Genomic DNA, 23,977 nt, shown 5'->3' on the forward strand with positions numbered 1-23,977 from the left:
CATTAGTTGAAGTGTAGATTTACAATGTTTTGTTAAATAGAACTCCTCTTCTGGTCTTTAGTGGAATGCAGACTTGTTTTTGCTAAGATGGCAATCTAATTCATGGAGTGTACCAAAGGAGATTGAGTGTTGAAGAATGTCAGTGACATGACAAAATACTACCAAAAGTTTTATGACACAATTATGAGAATATTTTACTATTGTGTTTTCTGTCAGACTGATTCTTTTCTGCTTAATGACACGATGACAGAAACAGGAAGTAAATGCTGTAAAAAGGTGGTTTCTCAAAAATCTATTGCTGAGATTTCATTACACTTTCCAAAATTCTGGAATTTAAAGTTTAGATGTTCCTCTCTGTCTCCTGGTCTCAGTTTGTTAGAGTTAGGGTTGAACTTGAACAGATGGAATAATCACTCTTACAAATGAGGATGATGGATATCTAATAAATGTAGCATATAACATTTCTGTCTGCAGACTAAGGCTACGTTAATCCAGCTCAGTCAATGTTTTTAATTTATTTTTTTTAATGCAGATCATCTTATGTTAGTCCATCATATTACCAATAATATTAATTAATGTTTCTGCTGAGCAGAAACCATGTCTGAAACCACAAGAGAATTCAGGTGTGAAGTGGACAATTCTCCACCTAGGAAACAAAGAAACATCCAAAATGAAATCTCATGTCCTACCATCTCACACTGGCTCTCTCCTGTGTTTTTAGGTTGGCTTCTTTCCCAGTGAGTGTGTGGAGCTCATAAATGATAAAGTACCACAGTCCATGACCAATACAGTGCCCAAACCAGGTACTCTTCCACCTCTAAAGCTATTAACAAAAATATGTTCGGCGAAAGTTATATATGCAGGATGCCTTTGATTATTAAATGAGTATTTTTATAATATTCAAAGAGACAGTCAATCCTAGAATTCAACCATGTAACAATCATGTTTAAAATATTCTTGATATTGTAACAAGAATGTAGGATAAAGTATAGCTAGAGATCGTAGATCAGGCCAAACATCTGTCAAATGTATCAGGTAATCCTAGTTTATACATAGCTATAGTTTATACAGCACCTAGTTTAGGGATTAAGGTATGGACCAGCCCATCACTGCATACAGGGCCACATCATTCACACTGAAACCCGCATGACACACAGCCAATCGGCTTTTGTCAGTGGAGAAGCCTTGTACTTTCAAATGTAAGTCTCATGCATTTTCAAGTCCTTTCGACCCACATGTGACATGTCGGTTGAGTTGTGTCCGTCACATTGTGTGGCTGCAGTATTAACAGTCTGAGTCCATGACTAAGTCTGCTTGCAACACCCCTGCTCATGCTGCAGAATAACAGTTTCTGTTTAATTTGCATGTAACCTTTGATGTATTGATTTTTCTCGATTAATGAGCAGCTACGTATAATCAAAGGAGGGGTTTTTTGGTCTCACATTGCTCTGTTTTTTTTAAGTTATACATCTTGATTATAATCCTAATAGTTTAAATGGTGCAGATTTAATTTCAGCAACATAACAAATATCAGCATGTCGTGGTGTTTGAGTACTTGCACTGCTTTATCTCCACCGCAAAGTATGATGAACACTGTTGTGTCCCCGCACAGGGATGTACACTAGCTTGTGTGTGTAAGTAATTGTTGCATCTGACTGCTCCTCCTTTGCCTCAGCCTCACCCTGCTCTGGACTGCAGCCTGCCTCTTGGAGTCTCTTCCCTCCCTGTGCGTGTTGGTATACATAAATAAGCCACCCTTTCACTTACTCCACTTTACGTCAGTCACACACTAAATACATTGCTGATTTGGGCTTCATCTAACAGATGATGTTCCTCATGTTAATCAGTAGAGTTTGGGTGTAATTAAAGTTGATTTAAGGCTGACAGCAACAGACATTACTGCTAGTAATGTCAGGGGTCTTAAATAAAACACCATGCTGTGTGCAGCTTCTATCTGGCTGTGTGCTGAACATAGTGAGAGTGGCTTTTCAAAAAATGGTGCAAATAAAAAGATGTAGATGGATTATAATGCAGTCATTTGTCAGCATCAGTGTGGGGTTTATTTGGCACATCATGTGTTCCTCCAGTGTAAAATGGAGCAGAAACAGTAAAGGAAGTGTGTTAGTATTTTCAGTTGTTCCATATGATGTTAAAGTTGATCAGTTTTTGAAGTCAAGTCCATCTTTTCTTACTCAACATTTGTACAGACCTGATGAAATTTTGTATTCTGTGCTTCTTATTTTAGCATCCAAGTATCATTTTATGATGGTCACAAATATGTTTTGTTCTCTAACATGCTTTTCTCCTGCTGATTATTTCTTTTTTCCCATCCATCCATCATCCTTCAAACCATCCGTCCATCCATCATCCTTTCATCCATCCTTCCATTGGGCTGCATGCAGACTTGGAGATGGAAAGTATAAAACAGGACAGTTCGTTGATGGCCGACCCGTTAAACCACTACAGCCTAAATTCAGGTATAAATTGCTCTGCTGTGCTGCACCTCCAACCACTAACCGAAGATTAATTCCACTAGCTTGACTAATTTGCAATTATGCCTTTAATACATCTGGCCTGTATGGACATGCTGAGGCCTATATGGTATTTAAAGCACAGTGTAATAATCTCCCTTCTAACCTTCAGCACTTTAACGCACATAAGCTGTAAATCATGTCTACTTATGTTGTAAATATTTAGAATTATCCATGGCTAGGTCATTCCCAAGAACATTTTGCTTTAAGATCCTGTAAGAAAGAAATGTGTAATGCAAATTTCAGTCTAAGAAGCAGGCTGTCGTTTGTTTTTAGTGTGATATCTGTAAGAAAAGAGAATGCTGTTGTTCAGTGTTAATGATTTCAGGGGCGGAAAACGGATGCTGTAACCTTCCCCGTAGAAATCTCACGCAAAACATCCAATTTCTACGGATTTTCATTCCACAAATGTCTCCCATTTACCAACCAAAAACATAACATGACCAAAAATTTACAAGTTGACTTGTGTTGTATTCTACATCTATCTATCAAAATGAAGCAAATGCTTCACAACAAAACAAACCTGGAGAGCTGCAGCAGAGACAGGCCATCATGACAGAGACTGAAATTTCAACTGTTCGTAGTAATGTCGACTATTCATAACAATTTTACGTCAGAATCATTAGATCATTGTGTTGTGATAAAGACAGAAACCCTGGAGAGGCTCAAAGTGAAACAGTCTCTGTTTTGGCCCCTGAAGGTGTGTGCAGATCACTCCAGGTTATTCCAACTTTTGTCAGAGTTTGTGAATGTGTCCTCTGTCTGGATGGGACCAGCTGTGTTTGTGTGTGTCTGTTTGGTTGGAGCTGAAAGGCCACAGTAGGGGTGCTATGGTGCTAGGTCTCGACTGGCCTTGATTTATTTAATCCTTTTACAATGAGGGGGCCTGTAAACCCATCCACTGAGCATTAAGCTTTGTCCTGCAACAGTAAGAATCTCTGTGTGTTTCTCCATGGAAACTGAAAGAGCACATTCCTGCAGGAAGCCACACAGCCCTGGAAAATATGTCTGATCTGTCTAGATCCTCTGCTCAGCACTAACCTTTGCCGTTTCCTAGTAAAACCATGGAAACATGTTGCACTGCCCTGAAACTGGTGATGATAGGCGCTGTTGGGAAACATTAGTCTTTCCATCTGTGTGTTGGTGTTGGGTTGCCGTGACACCACAGTTAAACACATTTTGTTAATATTTGTGTGAAAGTGAAGAGTTGTTTGCCTTCTTTTCTCTCCTGACAGCCAAGTAGACACATTATTCAGTGATGCAGATGTGGAGTGTTGCTTTTGAAAGCAACTGCAGAGCAGTGGTGTGGGCAGCTGTGAACCTGCGTAAGCCAGGACAGCTGTTTAAGCGAAGGAGAGAATGCGAGACACATTTATACTTTTGTTCCAGAGGATCTTGCGTCATTTCCTGCTGCAGCAGTTGTCACATATAAAACTTTGCACCTTGCCTGTTTATTATGTCCTCTGTGTGTAAACTGAGCCACTGTCAGAAGCTTTGATTTCCAGTAAATCCATTATAAGCTTTTTAATTAACAGACTATCTCAACATTCAAAATGCTAGTGGAAAAAGTAACTGAACCCTTGGAATTAGTAGCTGGCTGACCTCTCCCTGGCAGCAGTAGCCTCAACCAAGAGCTTTGTGCAGCTGTGGATCAAACCTGTGCCGCGTTCTGGAGCAATTTCAGCCATCTTTGGTCTCTCCTGCAGATCTGCTCCGGCTCTGTCTTAGCTGATGGATGTCTCATGCGTATAAATGAGTATAAAACTGTCATGTAAAAGCATCAATTGGATTTTTTTTTTTTCTTTTAAACTGAACGGGCTCATTCGGCAGGAAATATTTTTCTGTTCAAGATGGGGGGTCTATGATGATCTGTTTAAAGTGTTGCTCTAAGCAAAGCGATTGTGGGAAGGGGCACAACTTTAACCCCTGAGGTTCCGGCTGGCTATTACCCCCTTGCATTGAACACAGAAATATAAACTGATGTGCTTGGAGCTTAATTAAATGTTTGCAGCATATGATCCATTTTGAGAAGGCAACAGGCACATAGGAGGTGGACGGGAAGCAGCAAGAGCCATCATAAGCATTCTGCGGAAGCTGCTTGTGCTGATTTCAACAGATTTGATCACATCTTCCCAGTGCACATCTTGGTGAATTTATTCGGAATAACTGCTTGATGTATGCACGCTATAGTTGCATCACATCACTTTCACATCCATGCAAACACTGATATTGGAATTTCCAATCGGAATGCCAGCAGGCCCTAAATCATAGTGAAAATCATATCATAGTGTTCCTCCACCATACAGTATTTTACAGTTGGCTCAATGATTTCATGATGATATGCAGTATCCTTTTTAATGCCAAATGTGCCTGTTTTGTTTTTCTAATGGTGAAGTCCTGGTTATTTTGTTGCTGTAGACTGAACACAGCTGTCAGCCAGTTCACTTGATGCCTTCTCTGTTGTACTTTTGTTTTTTTTTGACTGCACAGCCACTTTTTGGAAGAGTCACACTTGAATTAGTCTGAAATCACCATTCCCAGCTTTATCTCCACCATTCTATTTGTTATTAGCTGTGTCTTACATGATATTAGATTACATTTATGCAGAAAACTGTGAAATCCTCGAACATGTACATACATTTACTTGCCTCTGTACATGTGACAGTGCATGCAAACTTGTGATTCCAGACAAACAACATGTAGACTTTATTTGCAGTCCTCTGTTTTAAGAAGACAACTGGTTTAGGAATGAATTAAGACAGCTGTTTCAGAGGCCACAGAGAGCAGAGTTGAGTCTCCCGTATGGAAATGAGGCTGTGATTATCCGAAAACAATTGCGTCGGACCTGTGGGTAAAACATATCTAAATTCTTCGTATGTCTTTGAATAAACACCGATGCAACACAAGCACTCCGAGCACGTTCCATCGTATTTCTGCATCGTTACGTAACCCGAGTAGTCAAAGTTCAAACGGCTGCTTAGTTGTGTGTCACGGGCAGATATCAGACGGTGTACACGGCACATACGGCACCAGATAGATGTGCGGTTGTTTCACGGCCAAATTCGCTTGTTGGCCTTGCTTTTAACTTCACGACATATTGTGCGCGATGGCATCGATTGCTATTTTTCCGAGGGTGCCTGAATGCAACTGCGTAACCGGAGCCCGGAGTCGGCGCGCATAGGAACATCTGCTCCGTTCCGTTTTCCTCGTCGTTCCCAAAGCTTTTATCTATGAAGTACCTTCCTCACGGCGTTAAAATCGTTTCGCAGTCTTTGACAGGCACACAGCTTTTGTAAGGAAAATAAATACAAAGTATAGTCGGACAGCTTTAAGAAGTTCCACGTCATGGAGCAAAGGTAAGAATTATGTCGACTTGAAATATTGCTTTAGCATCACCCGGTGCCCAACATTCACCCTGTTTGGTGGGACGATCTACCTGGAGACCAGCTTTTTGAGATGGCCTATGGGATATTTCCCTTCTTTTCCAACTCTGCCCCATGTTTTGTCTGTTCGTAATTTGGTGTGAAAAGTGAGTACTTTTGCTTCAGTATTGACCCTTATCATGAGTTATGTCTCTTTTGTCCCTTAATCCTACATTTTGTTTAATTTACCTCAAAAAACGTTTCACTGACAAAAAAAATCTGCCAAAATCCAAGGATAAAATTTGTATTTGTATTTTTTTTTTATTATTCTGTTAAATAAGGAGCACTTAATAGTAACAACACTTTTTATTGGTGTTATTATTCTACTCTTATTCTAGCATTAGTTTCAGAGGGCATTCGTTTTAGATTTTATTATATTGTCTCTTCAATAAAGTCACCATCGCCATCCACTGCCAGTATTATGTTGATGTACTGGGAACATTTGTTCAGAAAAGTCTTGTTTTGACTGGTTTCATAAAGCTGTGTTGTTGCGTGGGTTTGGTGAGTGCTGCTCAGCCCTGCTCCTTTGTGGACCATGTGTTGGAACAATAAGTGCTGCTGGTACAATCACCACACTCCAGAGCAACACCTCTGACGCGCCTCTGTTGTTTACACACCAAACAACCATCCAGAAAACCCCTCGGGTGACTGGGTCGGACGTGTTGTGAGTAGACTTTATGTAAGGTAACCACTTTTTCCACTGACATCAGTCACAAAGAATATTTTAAATATTGCAAGCAAATGTTGAATACAGGGAAATCAGCGGCTCAATAGTAAATTGAAATGTTGGCATAGGTCTTTGGTCCAGCTACCACAGTAATTATAGTCTTTTCACTGATGGCCTGGGAGTAAAATTGTGGTGTTTCAAGTGCACAGGGACATACAGTAATATTATCAGTGTAGTGACAGTGGCCAGCAGCGGGCTCGGGCCGCCGTGTGTGTGGTCACAGGCTTCATCTCCACATCCAGCTGGATGATGCCGTAATCACTTCTATTCTTTCATCAGATTCTCTGAAACATGTCAGCAGTTTGAATTTCCCAGTCAGCTGTTAACTTGGGTGTGCGTGGCTCTGGAGTCTTGAGATGGGGGAGTTTCGGAGGCCCTGTAGAGATATGACCACACCTATTTGTGGTTGTGTATTCAGGGAACACTGACACATACAGTAGTTGTATCAAATATCTGGAAGTGCATCGGTTGGCTCTGTCGTGTCCCTGCTTTATAGACTGCTCTAAACTCTGTTCAGAAAAGAACTCTGAGGTAAGAATCCCCTTCTCTCTCTCTTTTTTTGAAAAGATTTTCAGTGAATAAGTGGAATGAGGAGATGAGTCATGGGTGGAGAACACAATGTTTGCCATTACGTCTCTAATTGTTCCTCTTTTTAAGGCCCCTGTACTCCTTCACCTCCTCTCAGCTGTGTTTTATCAAAACCCTGTCGGTGTTCCTCATGTTACATATAGTATAGCTGTTCTGCACTTGTAACCTCTGGTCTCTCTGGATTTGATCTGTTACATAAGTCAAACATGCAAAACATTCAAATGTCAACTCGGGGAAAGGGCATGAGTAATTCATTATTTACAGCATAAGGACCCATAAAGCACGGAAAGATTAGACTCCTAAAGCTCAAGTTGTCTTTTGTTTGAGTCTGTGCTGTCTTCCAATTTGTCAAAACCAGCCACCACAAACTAACCAGTCCAAGCCCCCCACCAAGTGATTACCTTCCCACATGATGACATGTCCAATTAATTCAGCTGGAAATTAACTTCAGTCCAATTGGCTCATTTGTTTGTCTGTTATATATTTTTTGGATTCTAAATGTAAACCGTATAGTTTACCGTATAGTTTCTAATTAGTTGTTGTTATTAAAGGTACGCATGCAGGCTTCATGATGCTGAATCTGTAAATGAACGATTTTGACAGACTAAACAAAAAACAATCACGAATTCCTTACAGCTCAAACTTGAACATAAAATCTGCATTTTAAATTTTTTTATTATATTATTATATTTGGTTAAGTAGAATATATTAAAATGTGTTGATAAATTGAACCTATACTTGGCTAAAAAAAATAGAATATTTCAGTCATATAGTTGTCACTTTATTGTCAATTTGGGACAGCAGAACACGTTCTAAAATCAGATTTGATCACTACAAAACAAAGTGAGTCAGGATAGAATCGTTGGCACCAGTTTGTTCGTTCTTTCTTTCGTTAGTTCGTTCTTTCTTTCACTGCATCAAATTTAACTCGGTAATGAACGTTTCCACATCTCTGAAGACACAAAAACTTTCTGTGTTCTGGGTGGCTTCCCAGACATCTTATCTGATTAAAGCAGGTTGCATTTTTAAGTACCGGTAAGTCTGCTGCTATCCATGCCTTGATCTGAAGGGGAGCAGGGGATACTGGTGTGTAATGTGGAGAATTCCTTTGTAATTGCCTGGGAGGTGGTCTTTTTAAGAACCAAGCTTTTGCCAGAGGAGAGGTGCACATGCATAAAAGAAGGGTTTGCATTAAAAAGCAGCTGAATTACACAATGGGACAAACTCTGAGCAGCTTGTCTTAGGTTTCACACTGGTGCACAGATAGATGTGTGAAAGCTGATCCTGTGTCCAACCCACAATTACTGTAGCGTCCCCCGCATGTGTGAAATGCATAGTGCATAATGCCTTTTTTCCTGTGCTTTTTCCCAAGTGTCTAAGAAGCACGGGAAGCTGATCACCTTCTTACGCTCCTTCATGAAGTCCAGGCCCACCAAGCAGAAGCTGAAGCAGAGAGGCATCCTCCGGGAGAGGGTATTCGGCTGTGACTTGGGGGAACACCTCCTCAACTCTGGACATGATGGTGAGTGAAATGCGCATTTTCCTTAAAACACTTTTTGGCTTATTTGAGTGAGAACATTTTCATGTGATGACTGGTTTCCTCCATGCCATTTGGTGAATGCAATCTCCATTAGTAACTTGGGTATCAAAGACTTCCACATTTCCAACAATTCCTGCAGCACCTGGGAAGTTTTCCCGGCTTACAGGCTGACACATCGTAATAGCTTTTGATTTGCTTTAAAAGTGTTTTTCATTGCACTCAATATCAGTCCTGTCAGTCATGTTATTGAAATGCATCACCATGTAAAAGTCACTATGTTGATCCACAGCTGCCACTGTTCTGGTGTGTCAGTACACGGAGCTTAGCTGTTGTTGGAGCATCGGTGACAAATTGGGATTATCGTGACATCTTTGTTACACAATGCCATTTTTTGTGATGCTGCTATTGCTGAATGTTGAATAACTTCATCTTATCTTTACTAGTGTCGGTAGAGGTGAAAGAATTCCTTGAGTAATTTGAATACCTCAAATTAAACTAATCAAGGAATTTTCTCTTCCTGGAGTAATTGTTTATTTCAATCTAAATTTCAAAGCACATTTTTTTGCATGGATTACACTTAATGTGGCACAACACTTATGTCACCCACGCAAATGAAGATGGAGGCAGAAATATTAAGTTGAAGGAACGGGAAGATGGATGAGGGACAATAGCAATAATGACAACATTTTCTCTGTTGTATTTATAATTTAATTTAAATGAAAATGATGTTTTTATCCGATTACTTCATTAATCCTAGGAATTTTTACTAAATTATCCAATTACTAAACTATTGGATAGCCACCGCTCTAAATGTCAATGAAACAAGAGATTGAGGCAATTTTTTATTCAAACTGGCAAAAAAAGGCATTTATTGACTTTGGGTCCATCTGAATGAGTCTATGTTCAACATTGACTTTACATAAAATACAAACTGTGTTTTTGTGTTTATAAGGTCTCGCTGTCTGCTGCTGCATGATGTTAAATCATTTCTTTGTGTGGAATTTGTCTGAACAGCTGCTTCAGTGTGTATCTCTGTTAAGTTGCAAATGATGTCTGAGCTGTGTGCAGCCGACATTACATTCTTCTCTCTCTCTCTCTCTCTCTCTCTCTCTCTCTCTCTCTCATGCACATGCAATCACTCATACACGCACACATAGGCATGCATAAATAGATAAACAAAATGTGTCCATTAGTCATAGTTTAAATAAAAAGGAAGTTCTGTGTATTTGACTTTTTGCCTACTTTACCACAGTTGTGTTATGACGCTGAGCATTTGTAATTAGCTCTGTTTGTCTTTGACAACAACATGTCTGTTCAAAGTAGACCACAACAAACCAAGAGAAAAAACATAGAAAGCCATAAATACATGGATATATTATGCTTTTGTTGTACTTATTTACTCTCTGATCAGGGTTGAGAAGGTCTAATTATTAGACCTGAGATTTTCTTTACACATATTCCTGTTTTTACAGTTCCACAAGTCCTCAAAAGCTGCACTGAGTTTATTGAGAAGCACGGGGTGGTGGATGGCATCTACCGACTGTCTGGAATCGCCTCAAATATCCAGAAATTGCGGTACGAGACTCACCCTCTTTATTTATTTTCAGTATGTGGTCTCGAGTATCAGGTTTCAGCTGTATCATGCGGTTGATATTATGTGTTCTGTCACAACAGGTTGCATCTGCAGTTGTTGCATTAACTCGAGTCAGCCGTTTAGGCGTCCTATTTTAGTCACACAATGTATTGTTTTGGTGAATGTTTGCATGTAAATATGTCTGATACGATTTTTGCTTTTTGGAAGTACATCCATTTGACTGATGGAGACTTCTTTTACTAAACTCAGTTATCCATTCTGTCACACTTCATTGAAGTGTTGATGGATTCAATTGTAATTATTATTGGAAGAGATTCTAAATCGTACATGTAGTTTAATTTGGAATAAAGCAACAAAGCCGTTGTTGGATAGTGCTTTTGCAGTAATCTAATCAAACTTCCAATAATTGGACTGTATTTGACCTTTTCCTGTTTCATCAGGCACGAGTTCGATTCTGAACAGATCCCTGACCTGACCAAAGATGTTTACATCCAGGACATCCACTGTGTCGGCTCGCTGTGTAAGCTCTACTTCAGGGAGCTGCCAAATCCCCTGCTGACCTACCAGCTCTATGAGAAATTCTCTGTAAGCAAACGCATCACAGTTCCAGCCACTATTTACATACCGTATATTCACAAGCCACTATATTCATTATGCCACCCTGTGTAAGTCGCCTCTGCGCCAGTGAGGACTAAAAAACACTTCTGCGTCACAGCCCCATAAATGCATCTCAATGAATATGACACACCCTGTCATTTCAAATGCAGCCAACCAATCTTTCACAAATATGCTTCTCCAGTCGAATACAAGTGTCCCTGAAGATGAAGTAAATGTTTGCTGGTTGCCGTGGCAGCTGTGGGAGCCAGTGTGGCTATAGAGCCTCTGTGGTCCCTGTAGTTATGTGAAGCTTATGTTGATGCTCACACTCTCCCTGTTTACAAGTCTCTCCAACTTTTCACTCTGAAGGATGCTGTTTCAGCAGCAACTGATGAAGAAAGGCTCATCAAAATCCACGATGTCATCCAGCAGCTTCCCCCGCCACATTACAGGTTTGTATATAAACTGAGAAGCAGCAAAAATGTTTGGGTTCAACAATAAATAAAATTCATTTCATAACCTTTATAAAAGAATCCACATTCTAATCATTAAATGGCGTTCCTCTTGGACTTGAAATATTGATGATGTGAAGTAGCGTTGCTGTGGTCATTAGTTTTGCACCTCCCTTGCAGGAGCCAATTAAATGTGAATAAATTAATATTTGATTCATAGAACCCTGGAGTTCCTAATGAGGCACCTTTCTCGGCTGGCAGCTTTCAGCTATGTCACCAACATGCACAGCAAGAACTTGGCAATTGTCTGGGCACCAAACCTGCTGAGGTGAGATTCTCTCGGTTGAGTGTATTCTCTAATTTAGGTGTGGAAATCAAAAAGGAAGAAAGTGGGCTATTGTAAGAGCGATTCATTCCATTAAAAAGTTGTTACACATGTATTAATTGTAACTGTAATCAATATTTTCTCTGCTCCCTGTTAACGTGCCTGTCTCAGGTCTAAACAGATCGAATCTGCCTGCTTCAGTGGTACAGCAGCTTTTATGGAAGTAAGAATCCAGTCGGTAGTTGTGGAATTTATCCTCAACAATGTGGATGTTCTTTTCAGTGCCAAACTCAGCTCGCTGATACGAGAGGGAGCAGGTGAGTTCCTGCATAATGTAAGGGCCCGGTTACATGACAACAAAAATGGCGAGGTGTGGCATTTGCCATTTTCATCTCACCTAGGAACAACAAAAATGGCTGACTACTGAGCCACAGGTGTGCTGCTAACTGTAATAGGTTTGTTGTGGCTCTTCCAACACAATGTGGTCTGCTGCGTCAGTACTCTGACCAGCGGAGATCCATTTGTCATATTTGTCAAGGAGTCAAAGGTTAACTACTGGCCTTGCATGCACACTACCTCGTTTTCACACCATGAACACAGAGCACTTTTGAAAAAGCAAAGGAAAAACCTTTCCATCTATGGTGACATGTAAACATAGTCTAAAAGTCCTCATATAATTACTGTTTGCTATAACTGCTGCTGCGTAGGCTTGAGTTATAATGGCTGCCACATTCCTGCAGGTCATAACTCTCTGTCACGTCCCAAATCCCTGCTAATTTCATCACCCTCCACCAAACTCCTGAGCCTGGAGGAGGCCCAGGCCAGGACCCAGGCTCAGATCAATTCTCCAGTTACCGAGGACAGCAAGTACATCGAGGTGGGCGAAGGTCCAGCTGCCCTACAGGGGAAATTCCACACTGTCATTGAGTTTCCTACAGAGAGGTTGGTCGTAATCATGATTACTTCAAATCTGTGTAGAAGCTTATGCTACAGACATGCCCAATGTAAAACATTATTGAAATAGTAGTTGCCTTTTATTATGCTGGAGTGTGTCTCCCTCTGCTGGTTATTTGTAACAAGTTTAATCTATTAGTCTATTCTTAAATCTATTAAATGTTCTAAGTTTAATAATAGATAATATACCAGCTAAGTTTTAGAGTGTTATGCATTGTTTAAAAATAGTTTTCCTGCTTGTCTAATTATAGGAAAAGGCCTCCCAGTAAGTCCAAGAAGTCGCCTGTGGGGAGTTGGCGTTCTTTCTTTAATTTGGGCAAGTCTTCAGCTATGTCCAAACGCAAGCTGCACCGCAACCCCAGTGAGCCCAATGAACTGAAGGCCATGGCCCTTGCTGGTGAGTCACTCTCTCCGATTTAAAATTAAATCACTCCGTCTAAAAACTGCTCTCATTATCGGTGATAGAGGTCTCAATGTGGTTGAATGCTGATGTCTAATCTTTATTTTTCAGGAAGCAGAGGAGATACCGCTACATTAAGATCAGCTAAAAGTGAAGAATCACTCAGTTCACTGCACAATGTGGAAGGTACTTTCACAACTGCTTTATCTCAATCTTCAAATTGTCAAAACAATGGCTGGTGGCTTAACAATAGACACAAAGAGACAACTTTTTTCGTTTTATTTGCCTTTAACGTTTTCTCTCTTTCTTTTTTCTTTAAGGAGAGTCCAAGGTGTACCGGCCACGGCGACCACGCTCCAGCAGTGATGCCCTGTCTGCCTCATTTAATGGCGAGTTGCTGGACAGCCGGTTGCACTGCAACTCCTATGACAACCTTGACCCAACAGAGGACAGTGATGGAGATGATGGGCCGATTTGTGTGCCTGCCCTCATCTCACCTCCCCGCTCAGCTGGTGAAGACGTGGACCTCAGCCCACCAGATATTGGCATGGCCAGCCTGGATTTTGACCCAATGTCTTTCCAATGTAGTCTCCCTGACACCACCTATGCCTTTCCCGCAGATGACTGTCCGGCTGGGGCTGAGGGTTCCATTTTGAAAAAGAGCCCCAGCAGCATCTGTTGTAACACCAATGGCTCTGATGTCATCTCTGCCACGTTCTTGAGCAGTTTGACTTCCCCATTGTTGTTCACAGAGATCAATAGGGCTGTAGAAGAGAGGGCCCAAAACAAGAAAGTGACCAAATCCTTTTCTTGCACTGAAAAACCCACTCAGGCTGTGTCACCTATTAAATGTACAAAGAATGCAAGTTTGACACCATTTTCCAGTCAGGAGCTTGTCTCTAAAGACACACCACCTATGAATAGTAGTGGACGTGCTGTCCCTCTCTTACCATTATCACCCCCTTCAGTAGCCAAGGACTCTCCTTCCCTGATGGGCAGTGTCCTGCTGAGGGCCGCTGAGCCGTCGCTTAGTGAAGCTTTCCAGATTGAGTTGCAATCCAAGCTGGCAGCATTTGACGGCATGGAGAGTCGACACCTGAAGGACGACAACAGCAGGGAGCAGACAAAAGCTGCCGGCAGCCAAGAGCAGCAGGGTAGGGAGAAGTAACTAACTCTTTTTTTTAGGTTTAGATGATAAATTTCCAAAAAGTATGGATCTTGTTAAGAATGTGGTCTCGTTACACCTTTCTCGATTGTTTTACAACTCCATATCTTCTTTTTATTTTTATCCCTAATAGGAGTTTTAGGCTCAGATTCATCACAGGATGTCACCACTCATTTGGTCAACGCTGCAGCTCCTTCTACTGCCCCTCCTCCCGCTCCTAAAAATGCTGCCCGTATGTTGGCCCTGGCCCTGGCTGAGTCCGCCCAAGAGGTGTCAATTCACTCTCAGTCTTCTGAGCCGTGTACACCGGAGTCCACTCCATCGTCACAGGACGTTTCCCATTTCCAGGACTCGTCACAGGCGCCATTTGTGACTGTCTCTGAAGAGGAACCGATTAGTGGGAGTTCATTACCACCATCGCAAAACAACCCTACTTCGACTCTCACATCAGCCTCACTGTGTCCTATTACTTCCAGTACTACTATCAAGCAGCAACTACTAGATTTATCCACCTCCATTGTTAAAATATCAGAAGATACCATATGTTCTACACAGACAGACCCGGACTCAACTCTATCAGATCCTCCTCAATGCTCCGGATCACCCATCTTACCTTCTCCAGCCAGAAAAGAGACAGAGGACCAGCAGACTTTAATTGGACAGATCCCAGTTCATACCAATTCATCCGATAGCACCCCAGCCTCCAAACCCAGTGGCAGCTGCAGGGACGGCGGCGTTTTATCACAGCCAGAGGCAAGTCTCATCTCTTTTCTTATAATATTCTTACTATAATAGCCAGTTTTGTTACCTTTTATTATCAGTGTCTTTACAGTGTAGGATTAGTAGCAGAATCATGGCTAAATGAATGATTTCCATAAATTTGGTACTGTATTATAATATGTGCCTTTTTCCCCCTCAGGTAAAAGCAGAAGAAAATGTGCCATCTGCGATGATTTCCAAGCCATCAGACCATGCACCCCCACCAATTCAGAAACCCAAAAGGCAGGCTCTGTCACTGCCACGACATCAGAAACAACCTCAGCAGCAAGCTCAGGCACAGCTTCGTCCTTCAGCCCAACATTCGCCTTCTCAGCCACCAGTACTGTCTCACAGCCAGACGACGACACCGGTGCAACCCCATGCCTTTTCAAAGGCCAGTGCCAGAGTCACACCGACTACGGCTGATCATGCTGAAAAGCCTTGGGAGGCCATAAAACCACTGCAATCCTGTACTGAGCCTTTAAAGTATCATGATTCTTGTGGCTCTGTACCTCCACCCCCTCCTGTCCGCACCATTGAAAGTAAACTGGCCGCAGCAGCACTTAGCCAGAGTGAAGCCTCCTATCATGTCCTTCCTAAATGTCCTACTCCCGATCATCTGGAGGATGCACCATCTAACCATCCACTGTCTCCTCACAAATCTTCCATGCACCAGCCAACCTATCCGTACCATGCTACAGGAGAATCGATCTTAATTGAGCCTCCAGGATCTGGATACTACTATCAAAGGCCTGTTTCTCTGGGCCCACAGTCTGTGCCACACCAGTGCCGGCCAGAGGGCGTACCCCCACACCTCTCCTTTGTGTCTAAGTCTGAGCCTCAGATACCCTATGTTGCACGAGCAGACAACAGATACAGCACTTTAGGCCCCAGGTCCTACCACCACTCTATAAAGTCCAGAGGAAACCCCCGCAATGTGTATACGTCACCAGGGTATCAGGGTTATAGCCACGACAGACCTCATGGCTATCCCACCATTCGCAGAGTGCACTCTCTTCATGTTCCGTCTACTATCCGCTCGGTGCCCATTCAAAGGACTGAGGTTCCTCCGGATGATGATATGTTTTTGTATCACCGACCCATGCACCAGTGCAAAGCCTACCAGCATCCTTCACAGCAAACCTCACAAGCCGACTACCATGTCACCCAGCTGCAGCCTTACTTTGAGAATGGACGGGTACAGTATCGCTACAGTCCCTACTCTGGCTCAAGCCCCTTAGATTTATCTTACTACGACATTGACCCTTACGGTACGATCCGTGTGCGACCCCACCACTCCTTTGGTCGAGAACCAGGAGCCGTTGTTGGTCGGCCAGGTGGGAAGGCAACTGGATACCACTACCTTGCTCACCATGTTCTCCCACTCGGGAAGGAGCATAGCTTTGTGACTAGAGACATGCCCCCCGGTCATGGTACCAAGGATGCTTCTTTCCTTACTTGGGACCCAGAGGAGTCAGAAAGACTCCGTATGCACTCCATTCGCAGGGAAAGCAGGGCAAGACAGAAAGTCAAAGGCCCTGTCCTGTCTCAATATGACAATGTCGGCCTCTTTGCTCCTGCAGATATATCAGGGTATGAAACTCAGCATTTGCGCAGTAAATCCGACCCAGGAAAAACTGAGGTGGCTGCGACCGAGAGCAAGGATGGACGTTACCACCCCAGGCATATGGCATCGGAGCCCGAAGTCCTCACTTACATGGAGACTGATAAATATGCCCAAAGCAGTTTGACATCTGACAAGTCAGAGGGCAAGCAAAGCAGTTCCAAGAGATGCCAGTCTTCTCATTCCGTTCCAGTTACTCTGAGCCACAATGTCTCCTACCAGCAGGATGGCGGCTACCGTGAGGCTAAGTATGAAACGACAGAGGACAAGCAAAGTGGAGACAGCAGCAGGTCCAAACATTGGCAGCAGGAGCATCCCAGCAAAAGGAACACACAACCACGTTACGAGTGTCCTAATTTTGACCACCACCAGAGTAAACTGAAAACAGCAAGCAGCTACCACAATTCAGACGATCAGCCATCAGCCCGTTCTAAACCGGAGCGTTCACACAGCGTCCGAGAGCAGCAGCACTGCAGCCAGGCGAAACCTGAACTGGACAGAGACTACTCTTACCAGAAACATGGCACTAAAATTGTGCAGTCCCACTACGATAACTTGGACGATTACCACCCAATACCTCAGCCTCAGGCCCCTGTCCAAAAATGTGAAGGCTCAGGTTCATATCCTGCCCCAGGATTCACAGCAAACCACAGCAACAGAGCATACTCCACCGCACTGGGTCAGGGAGCCTTTATTCAGACTGACTTGGCTATGCAGAGGCCAGAGACAGAGATACGTACAGAATGAAGCATTTACACATGCAAATGTGTGATATTTCTTTAGCTGTGTAGAATAAAATCGACTGTTGAGCTATGGTCGGCCAGCCTCTGCAGGACAGTGGACTGTTGTATCACAGATATTTTTGCGCCTCTGTATTTTTAATGAATTGTAAAAATGATAAGACTTTTTGCAAAAAGTCTGGAATGTACCTGAAATTATTGTCGATCATATTATCATATTGATTGATCGAGACAGTAGCCAGTCATTGATGTACATATGAAAGAGCTAAGGTACTTTTACAGGAACTCCAAAAATGTAAAATATCAAACTATGTAGTGAATCGTATATATGACTAGACTCACTAGTTAAAGGGACTATTAGTTGTACTTTTTAGATGTGGCGCTGGGAATGGACATAGTCGGGAATTAATGTTTGCATTTTAGAAATGCATGCACTCTCTCTTACAGAACACTTCTGTGTACTTGACTATCATCTATTTTTTCCTGAATGTTACAGCACAAGATACTGAAGCAGGATAAATATTGGTCAGCGCGCCCTCCCTGCTAATACAAAAACACAAGCATACAGTGTGTCAATTTTTTTTATCTTGAAAAACCAGCTGGATGTGAGGTCGACAAGGAGACAATATATCTATCTGATTGCCTCTCTGTGCCATTTTCATTAACTTTGAATTCAAATGGGATTTTTTTTTTGGTACTTTCTATACCGGAGAGGGACCAACTAATATGTGCAGTTGTTGCATATAACTAGGTCTAAAGGGATGAATGTCTGTTGTATCGTTGAGACGTGTAAGCAAATGTGCCAGGGGAAGTTTTAATTTCATGACATATCATTAAAGGTACTTTAGGGAGCGGTGTGATGTAATAAAGACCTAAAGATTATCTTGACACAGTGATCAACACGTCAGTTTATTTGTGGGAAAAACAACTTTGTTATGAGCCTTAAATTAAGTTCATGCAGACCCTAATCTGTTCACCGTTGTCATTTTTACTGTGATGATACATAGAAATTAATAACTAAAACTGAAAGTTGACATTGAGAATATTTAGTTTTATATAATTCGCAGGTATAAAAATTAACAACTGGAAAGGTGATTATCAAGTATTAAAAGACTTTTCAGGCTGTAAATGATATATATGGAATATCCATCTGGTATTATAAAACGACATCTTTTTGAGTCACCTTAATGTTCAAACTGCAATATGTTTCAAATGTCTAGTTCGAGGTTGTTCTCTGTAACTGTTACTTGTATATCGCTTGCAGGTTTCGCTCCTCTCGCCTTATTTAAAGCCTCAGCTGGGGCATTAAAGTAAGGCACCATGTACTTGAATGTGAACGCTCTTGTTTCCAACCAGAGGTGTCTCTCATTAGATATTAAATGAATAAAACTGTTCAGGAAGAGAGTCCTGTTTTGTTCATTCATAATTGTAGAACTAATCTACTTTATTAAACTGCAACTCACAAGATTTCTGTCATATTAGTGAATACAGCTAATTTAGTTGCCACACATTCATATTTTATAATAATAGTGTATTTTATTATTGACGTCCCCGAAATTTCGTTAAAGTTGAGGGAAAATCCTGCGGTCTCAAGTATGAAGTAGAATCAAACAATGTAAATATTTAGGATGTAAACTGCTTTTTTAATGGGCATTGACAAGGTGTCTTCATGGCAATACTGAGTACCAAACTGACTTTATAAACTCAGCTTTTAGTCTAAATCTTTGGCAACTTATCACTTGGTTATAATATTTGCTCAATTTTTTTTGTTACTTATTAAGTATGTTTTAAATCTAGTTGTGCCCACTTGCACCGACCATTTTTATCCAATAATGTCAAAATCCACCATTTGAAATGACATGTTGCATTGATGTTCAAAGGCCTGAAGGCTCTTTTAATTTGGATTTTAAATAGTCATAGATTTCAAGTCGCGTCAAAGCAAATATTCTGGCTGGATTAACCTAACTAGACAAGGACATACAAGGCTACGGTTGGTGGAGTGAGTTCAGTGAATTTAGTTGGGTTTTGAGAGGGCGGCAGACCTGTTTTATAGTTTAACATCTGCACAAACAAGCCAGAGGCTCTTAACATATTTTCAATAGTTTTTAATGAGAAAGTGGTTGCAGGAAATTGTGAATCCAACCGCAACTTCAACAGAGCAGTAAATATTAAAGCATTCACTTTACACATGGTAATCTATTGTGAATAATTATTATTTCTCAATTAATTGGTTACATTTTGTGTTGTTTTGCACGCTTCCATCATAAACAAATGGAGGGGGAAAAAGCCCTCCAAAGTAAATACCTTATTGTATCGGGCCTGTTTCCTCTGACATTTTTCAGATTTCTTAAATATAAAAAGGTGCATAACATAATTCTGAGCATTAAACGCGTGTCAGTATAGCTATGGAGTAGTGCCGTTTATCTTATTGTTGTGCTAAGGTTGTTGGGAAACACATGATTGACATCGCCGCCATTTTGCCTCCATTGTGCGAGATAGTAAATATCTGACACTGCTACACAACCACAACACTCGGCTGTCCGCGCAAACAAAAGCGTTATATACCGTCCTCGGTGAGTTGCATTCAAAAGATGCTTTTAAAATATACTTTTTTCACTGACGTGTGATTTAAAGGACACGTCGAAAGGTATTTTTGTACGGATATAGCGTGTTATTTCGACGCTGCGCTGAGAAAAGCAGCTGCCGATGTTTGGGCTCGAAAGAAAAACGACTCGTTGCTCTTCTCGGCAGCTTATCTCCGCTTTCGCCACCGTTTTCTACCTCCATGTTTGTCTTTAACGTGCCTGTGTTTCACCAGATCGTGCGATTATTTGACATTAGAGTCTCTATCCAGGGATTTGCTGTTAGTCGCAAATGAACACGATGTTTGTTTTGAAAGAAAATGTTAAAGTTTTGGTCCCGCTCTTTCCTTGCTTATATCAGTGGATTCAATTGGGTCGGCAGCCATAACCTCGCGCCAGGAGGCGGGAAATAGAGAGTTCGTCCCGCCCCCGACCGCCCAGACTAGAGATGTGATTGGTCAGTGGTTGTGACGCGTTGCGTGATTGGTGCTTTTCAGACGGTAATGACGGTCCAACGATGTGATTGGTTCTGACGTAGCACGGCGTTGATTGCGCCGCATCAAACGTTGAACAAACTAAAAACACAGTGTTTATTTTGCATTTGACATGCGATGACAATGTTCCTGCAAATATCTGCATATCCTGCAGCAAATATCATGTTATAACGACTTAATACAACAGCTTATTAGCAAATTTTGGACTTTGTCTAGCTATCATTTATGTTGCATGGATGTTGAAAATGCATTCGGGATACATTAAATAATTAGGTAATGATACTAAGTAAATATGTTATCTTTTCCTTCAGGTGATTTGTCGTAATGGCTCGTACCAAGCAGACTGCCCGTAAATCTACCGGAGGAAAGGCTCCTCGTAAGCAGCTGGCCACCAAGGCTGCCCGTAAGAGTGCGCCCTCTACCGGCGGTGTCAAGAAGCCTCATCGTTACAGGTCAACGTTCCCACCAGACTAAATATTTAAACTGTGTTTAGAGGTGACGTGTTAATAATAAATCCTACATATCAAGCAACCAAATGTTTGTACCCAACATTAAATTTTACTTTTGGTGTTAAAATCTTTTTTTCCCTCTCTTTTTTAATTAATAGACCACAATAAAAGGGATTTTCTTGTGTTTATTGATGGCTAGAATATAGTTGTGTGAATGATAAATCCTGTTAGCCAGTTGTGGATTGACTGAAACGGATTGACACGGATGTGCTAAGATCTTCGTTGGAATGTTCACTGAGTTGGACTGCGTTTCAGGCCTGGAACTGTGGCGCTGAGAGAAATCCGTCGGTACCAGAAGTCCACCGAGTTGTTGATTCGTAAGCTGCCCTTCCAGCGCCTGGTGAGGGAGATCGCCCAGGACTTCAAGACAGACTTGCGTTTCCAGAGTGCTGCCATTGGAGCCCTGCAGGTGTGTGTGTGTTTATGGGAACTTAAATGTGGCGTTTTCTGCCCATTTTTAAATCTTTACTTTTGAACTGTAATGTAACAGCCCCACATGGTTAATCATCCATAATCTAGAGAACTTTACCAGTAAGTTCCCGGCTTCACTTTTTGGTATGGTAGCACCACACAACCTATAGGTTCTACTTCAGTTCAATGTCTAAACTACTATAGTAAAAATTAACGTCTGTTGTTGGTCGGCTAAAGGCACACCACCTAAAAAAATCACACAATCCAACATTCTTTATTTTTATAAAATAGACTTTATACTCACTCCCAACCCAAACAAGGATCCAGAGGAAATGGTAATTAATGGATTATCAAGTCTACACATTTATAACGGTGCGGTAGATTCTACCTCCACTCCAGACTTTAAATGTTACATTATGCAATGTTGATATTTGAAATCTCAACGATATTTAAACGCAGAAGAGCAGGGAAAGGCGTTTAGTCTTAGAGCCAGTACCTGGACCATGCAGCTGACGTGCTTGTCCACTGTTTGTGTGCCTGTGCAGGAGGCCAGCGAGGCGTACTTGGTGGGTCTGTTTGAGGACACCAACCTGTGTGCCATCCATGCCAAGCGCGTTACCATCATGCCCAAAGACATCCAGCTGGCCCGCCGCATCCGTGGAGAGCGTGCATAGTTGCCCTGATGTTTCACCTCTTGTCTTTTCTTTACTTGTACCTACCCTCAGACCCTGATTCTACCCCACCCACCCACCCAACACACATGTTCCTGCCACCCCTCTTGCCCAGCTCCACAGTAGACTGTAGTTAACCCTGATTATGAAGAGTTAGTAATATGTTGAAGTCTGGTCTTTCATAAGTTTTCGTCTTTACCAAATGTTTTAGGGTACCTTTTTGTGCATGTAAATGGTTTGGCAGATTAGAAATACATACATACACACACACACACACACACACCAGTTCTCCAACACACATCACTGGTTTTGGGTGATGGATTTCTCCCTGATTGAAGGTCAGTGGTTGTGGATTGTGTGGTAGATGCCACTGCAGCATAAGGATGTAGCAAAGGGACTAGTCTGCTTAAGGGGAGCTGCAACTTCCACAGCAGGGTGCTATTAAAACTAGTCCCGAGGCTTCTACCTGAACAATCGAAGCCCAGTCTGGCCTTTTCGCTCAACACCAACTGCAACCAGGCTGTGTGGCTGTGTGTGCTCAAATCTTTCTGACCACTTCTACGCAACATATAATTATCATTTTGTTGTGTAATATTAATTATTGTGCATATAGTATTTTTATGCATATTCACAAATAAGCAACTTTCCTCTTATTACTTCCAAAAATCATTGCATTAAGTGACATAAAGCATTAATTATTATCAATATTGACAGTTTTGTTGCAGTGATCTGGTTTTCTGTGAAATTTCAGGAAGGGCTTCTCTCTTTTCCAAGACCAGTTTTATTCTATTGGCAGCCACAAGGGGGCGACAGCTCACCATCCCCGCGCTCTCCGTCTGTTTTCTGTCATCGTGACGCTCTTCTCTTCAGAGAAATTTCAGCAAAATACAGATGGGGAAAGTTACACCCTGCGTGTGTAAATCTTTACATATAATCTGTCCTTATCTTAAAATTTGTGATACACAATATAACCTCATTTTTTTTCTTATTAAGATTTTCAGACATAAATAAGTCGATCTTTGTATTTTCCAAATTTCTCATATTATGGTGGTAATAAATAGGTGTCAAACAAACTGCACGTTGTTGGGAGTATTTATTTTTTGTCAGAGCAGAGATAGGGTGAAAATGTGAGTGATATGGAGATGAACCCAGGTTTAAATGCTGCTTTTCCAGATTTAGTCTGGGCTGGTTGGGCTCTCCACTCACATATGAGAAACATAATGGTAGCAATAAACCTCTTACATTTCATTAGTTCTTATTACAACATTGATCTTTGGTTTGAATATAAAATTGCTCTATGTTAAAATCTACACTCACATATATGTGTATTTCAGTTTAAAGTTAGCTGTAAAGGACTTCAATGGAATCCCATGAGAGTGTAATATTGGCTTTAAAAAAATATTCCAAGAATCTTTGTCTGCACTGGGCGTAAACTACAGTTAAACTTTCATTGTGTCATTATCGTATTACATGTATATATCTGATATTTGTTGTGCTCTCAGCAGGCATCTGCATAGTTCATGAGAATTATTAAATATAATCATATTTTAGAGGAGCTAGTGTTCTATATTTTCAGATTTGATGGTCTAATAATTGTGTCATCAGATTTCATAAAATTAATTTGAAATTAATTTCCGTTTATAGAAACCCAAAAGGAACTTCCTCAGTGTCTCAGAATGGTTAGTAAGTTCTATTTAGACAAGAACCTTGTGCAGTAAGGTTTCCCCACCATCTTGTTTTTACACTGTTGGTTCTTCTCAGGCTGTTCTGTCATGTTCACCTTCATCAAGGTCTGCTTGGATTCTTCCATCCCCCATCACATCTGCTCCTGCCTGGGATTACAGCAGCACAAGTGTGCGTGTGTGTGTGTGTGTGTGTGTGTGTGTGTGTGT

General features: G+C 41.5%; 2 protein-coding genes across 7 annotated transcripts in view; both read left to right on the top strand.

The window, feature by feature from the left end:
- Positions 1 to 18,822, top strand: part of arhgap32b (Rho GTPase activating protein 32b) — a 46,803-nt gene extending 27,981 nt beyond the window's left edge. Inside the window, exons 11-25 of one of the 5 annotated variants that reach the window (XM_011611041.2) lie at positions 722 to 803; positions 1,676 to 1,726; positions 2,403 to 2,477; positions 8,641 to 8,790; positions 10,281 to 10,383; positions 10,843 to 10,987; positions 11,369 to 11,451; positions 11,672 to 11,779; positions 11,948 to 12,093; positions 12,517 to 12,718; positions 12,982 to 13,127; positions 13,242 to 13,316; positions 13,451 to 14,284; positions 14,429 to 15,048; positions 15,215 to 18,822. In XM_011611041.2, the coding sequence (XP_011609343.2) occupies positions 722 to 803; positions 1,676 to 1,726; positions 2,403 to 2,477; positions 8,641 to 8,790; positions 10,281 to 10,383; positions 10,843 to 10,987; positions 11,369 to 11,451; positions 11,672 to 11,779; positions 11,948 to 12,093; positions 12,517 to 12,718; positions 12,982 to 13,127; positions 13,242 to 13,316; positions 13,451 to 14,284; positions 14,429 to 15,048; positions 15,215 to 17,425 (5,031 nt within the window). In that variant the 3' untranslated portion in view covers positions 17,426 to 18,822. The other 4 variants (XM_011611042.2, XM_029848835.1, XM_011611043.2 and 1 more) reach the window with 4 other exon arrangements.
- Positions 18,823 to 19,398: 576 nt separating this feature from the next.
- h3f3c (H3 histone, family 3C) lies at positions 19,399 to 23,158 on the top strand. 2 transcript variants are annotated; one of them, XM_029848527.1, is made up of 4 exons: positions 19,399 to 19,417; positions 20,806 to 20,946; positions 21,259 to 21,412; positions 21,960 to 23,158. In XM_029848527.1, exons 2-4 carry the CDS (start codon positions 20,819 to 20,821, stop codon positions 22,086 to 22,088), a joined length of 411 nt encoding a protein of 136 aa, XP_029704387.1. In that variant the 5' UTR covers positions 19,399 to 19,417; positions 20,806 to 20,818; the 3' UTR covers positions 22,089 to 23,158. The 2 variants fall into 2 exon arrangements, with proteins under 2 accessions (XP_029704387.1, XP_003970774.1); XM_003970725.3 differs by lacking the exon at positions 19,399 to 19,417 and adding an exon at positions 19,848 to 19,991.
- The last annotated feature ends 819 nt before the right edge of the window (positions 23,159 to 23,977 follow it).

This window comes from Takifugu rubripes, chromosome 15, assembly GCF_901000725.2.
Source record: "Takifugu rubripes chromosome 15, fTakRub1.2, whole genome shotgun sequence".
Taxonomy (NCBI): Eukaryota; Metazoa; Chordata; class Actinopteri; order Tetraodontiformes; family Tetraodontidae; genus Takifugu; species Takifugu rubripes.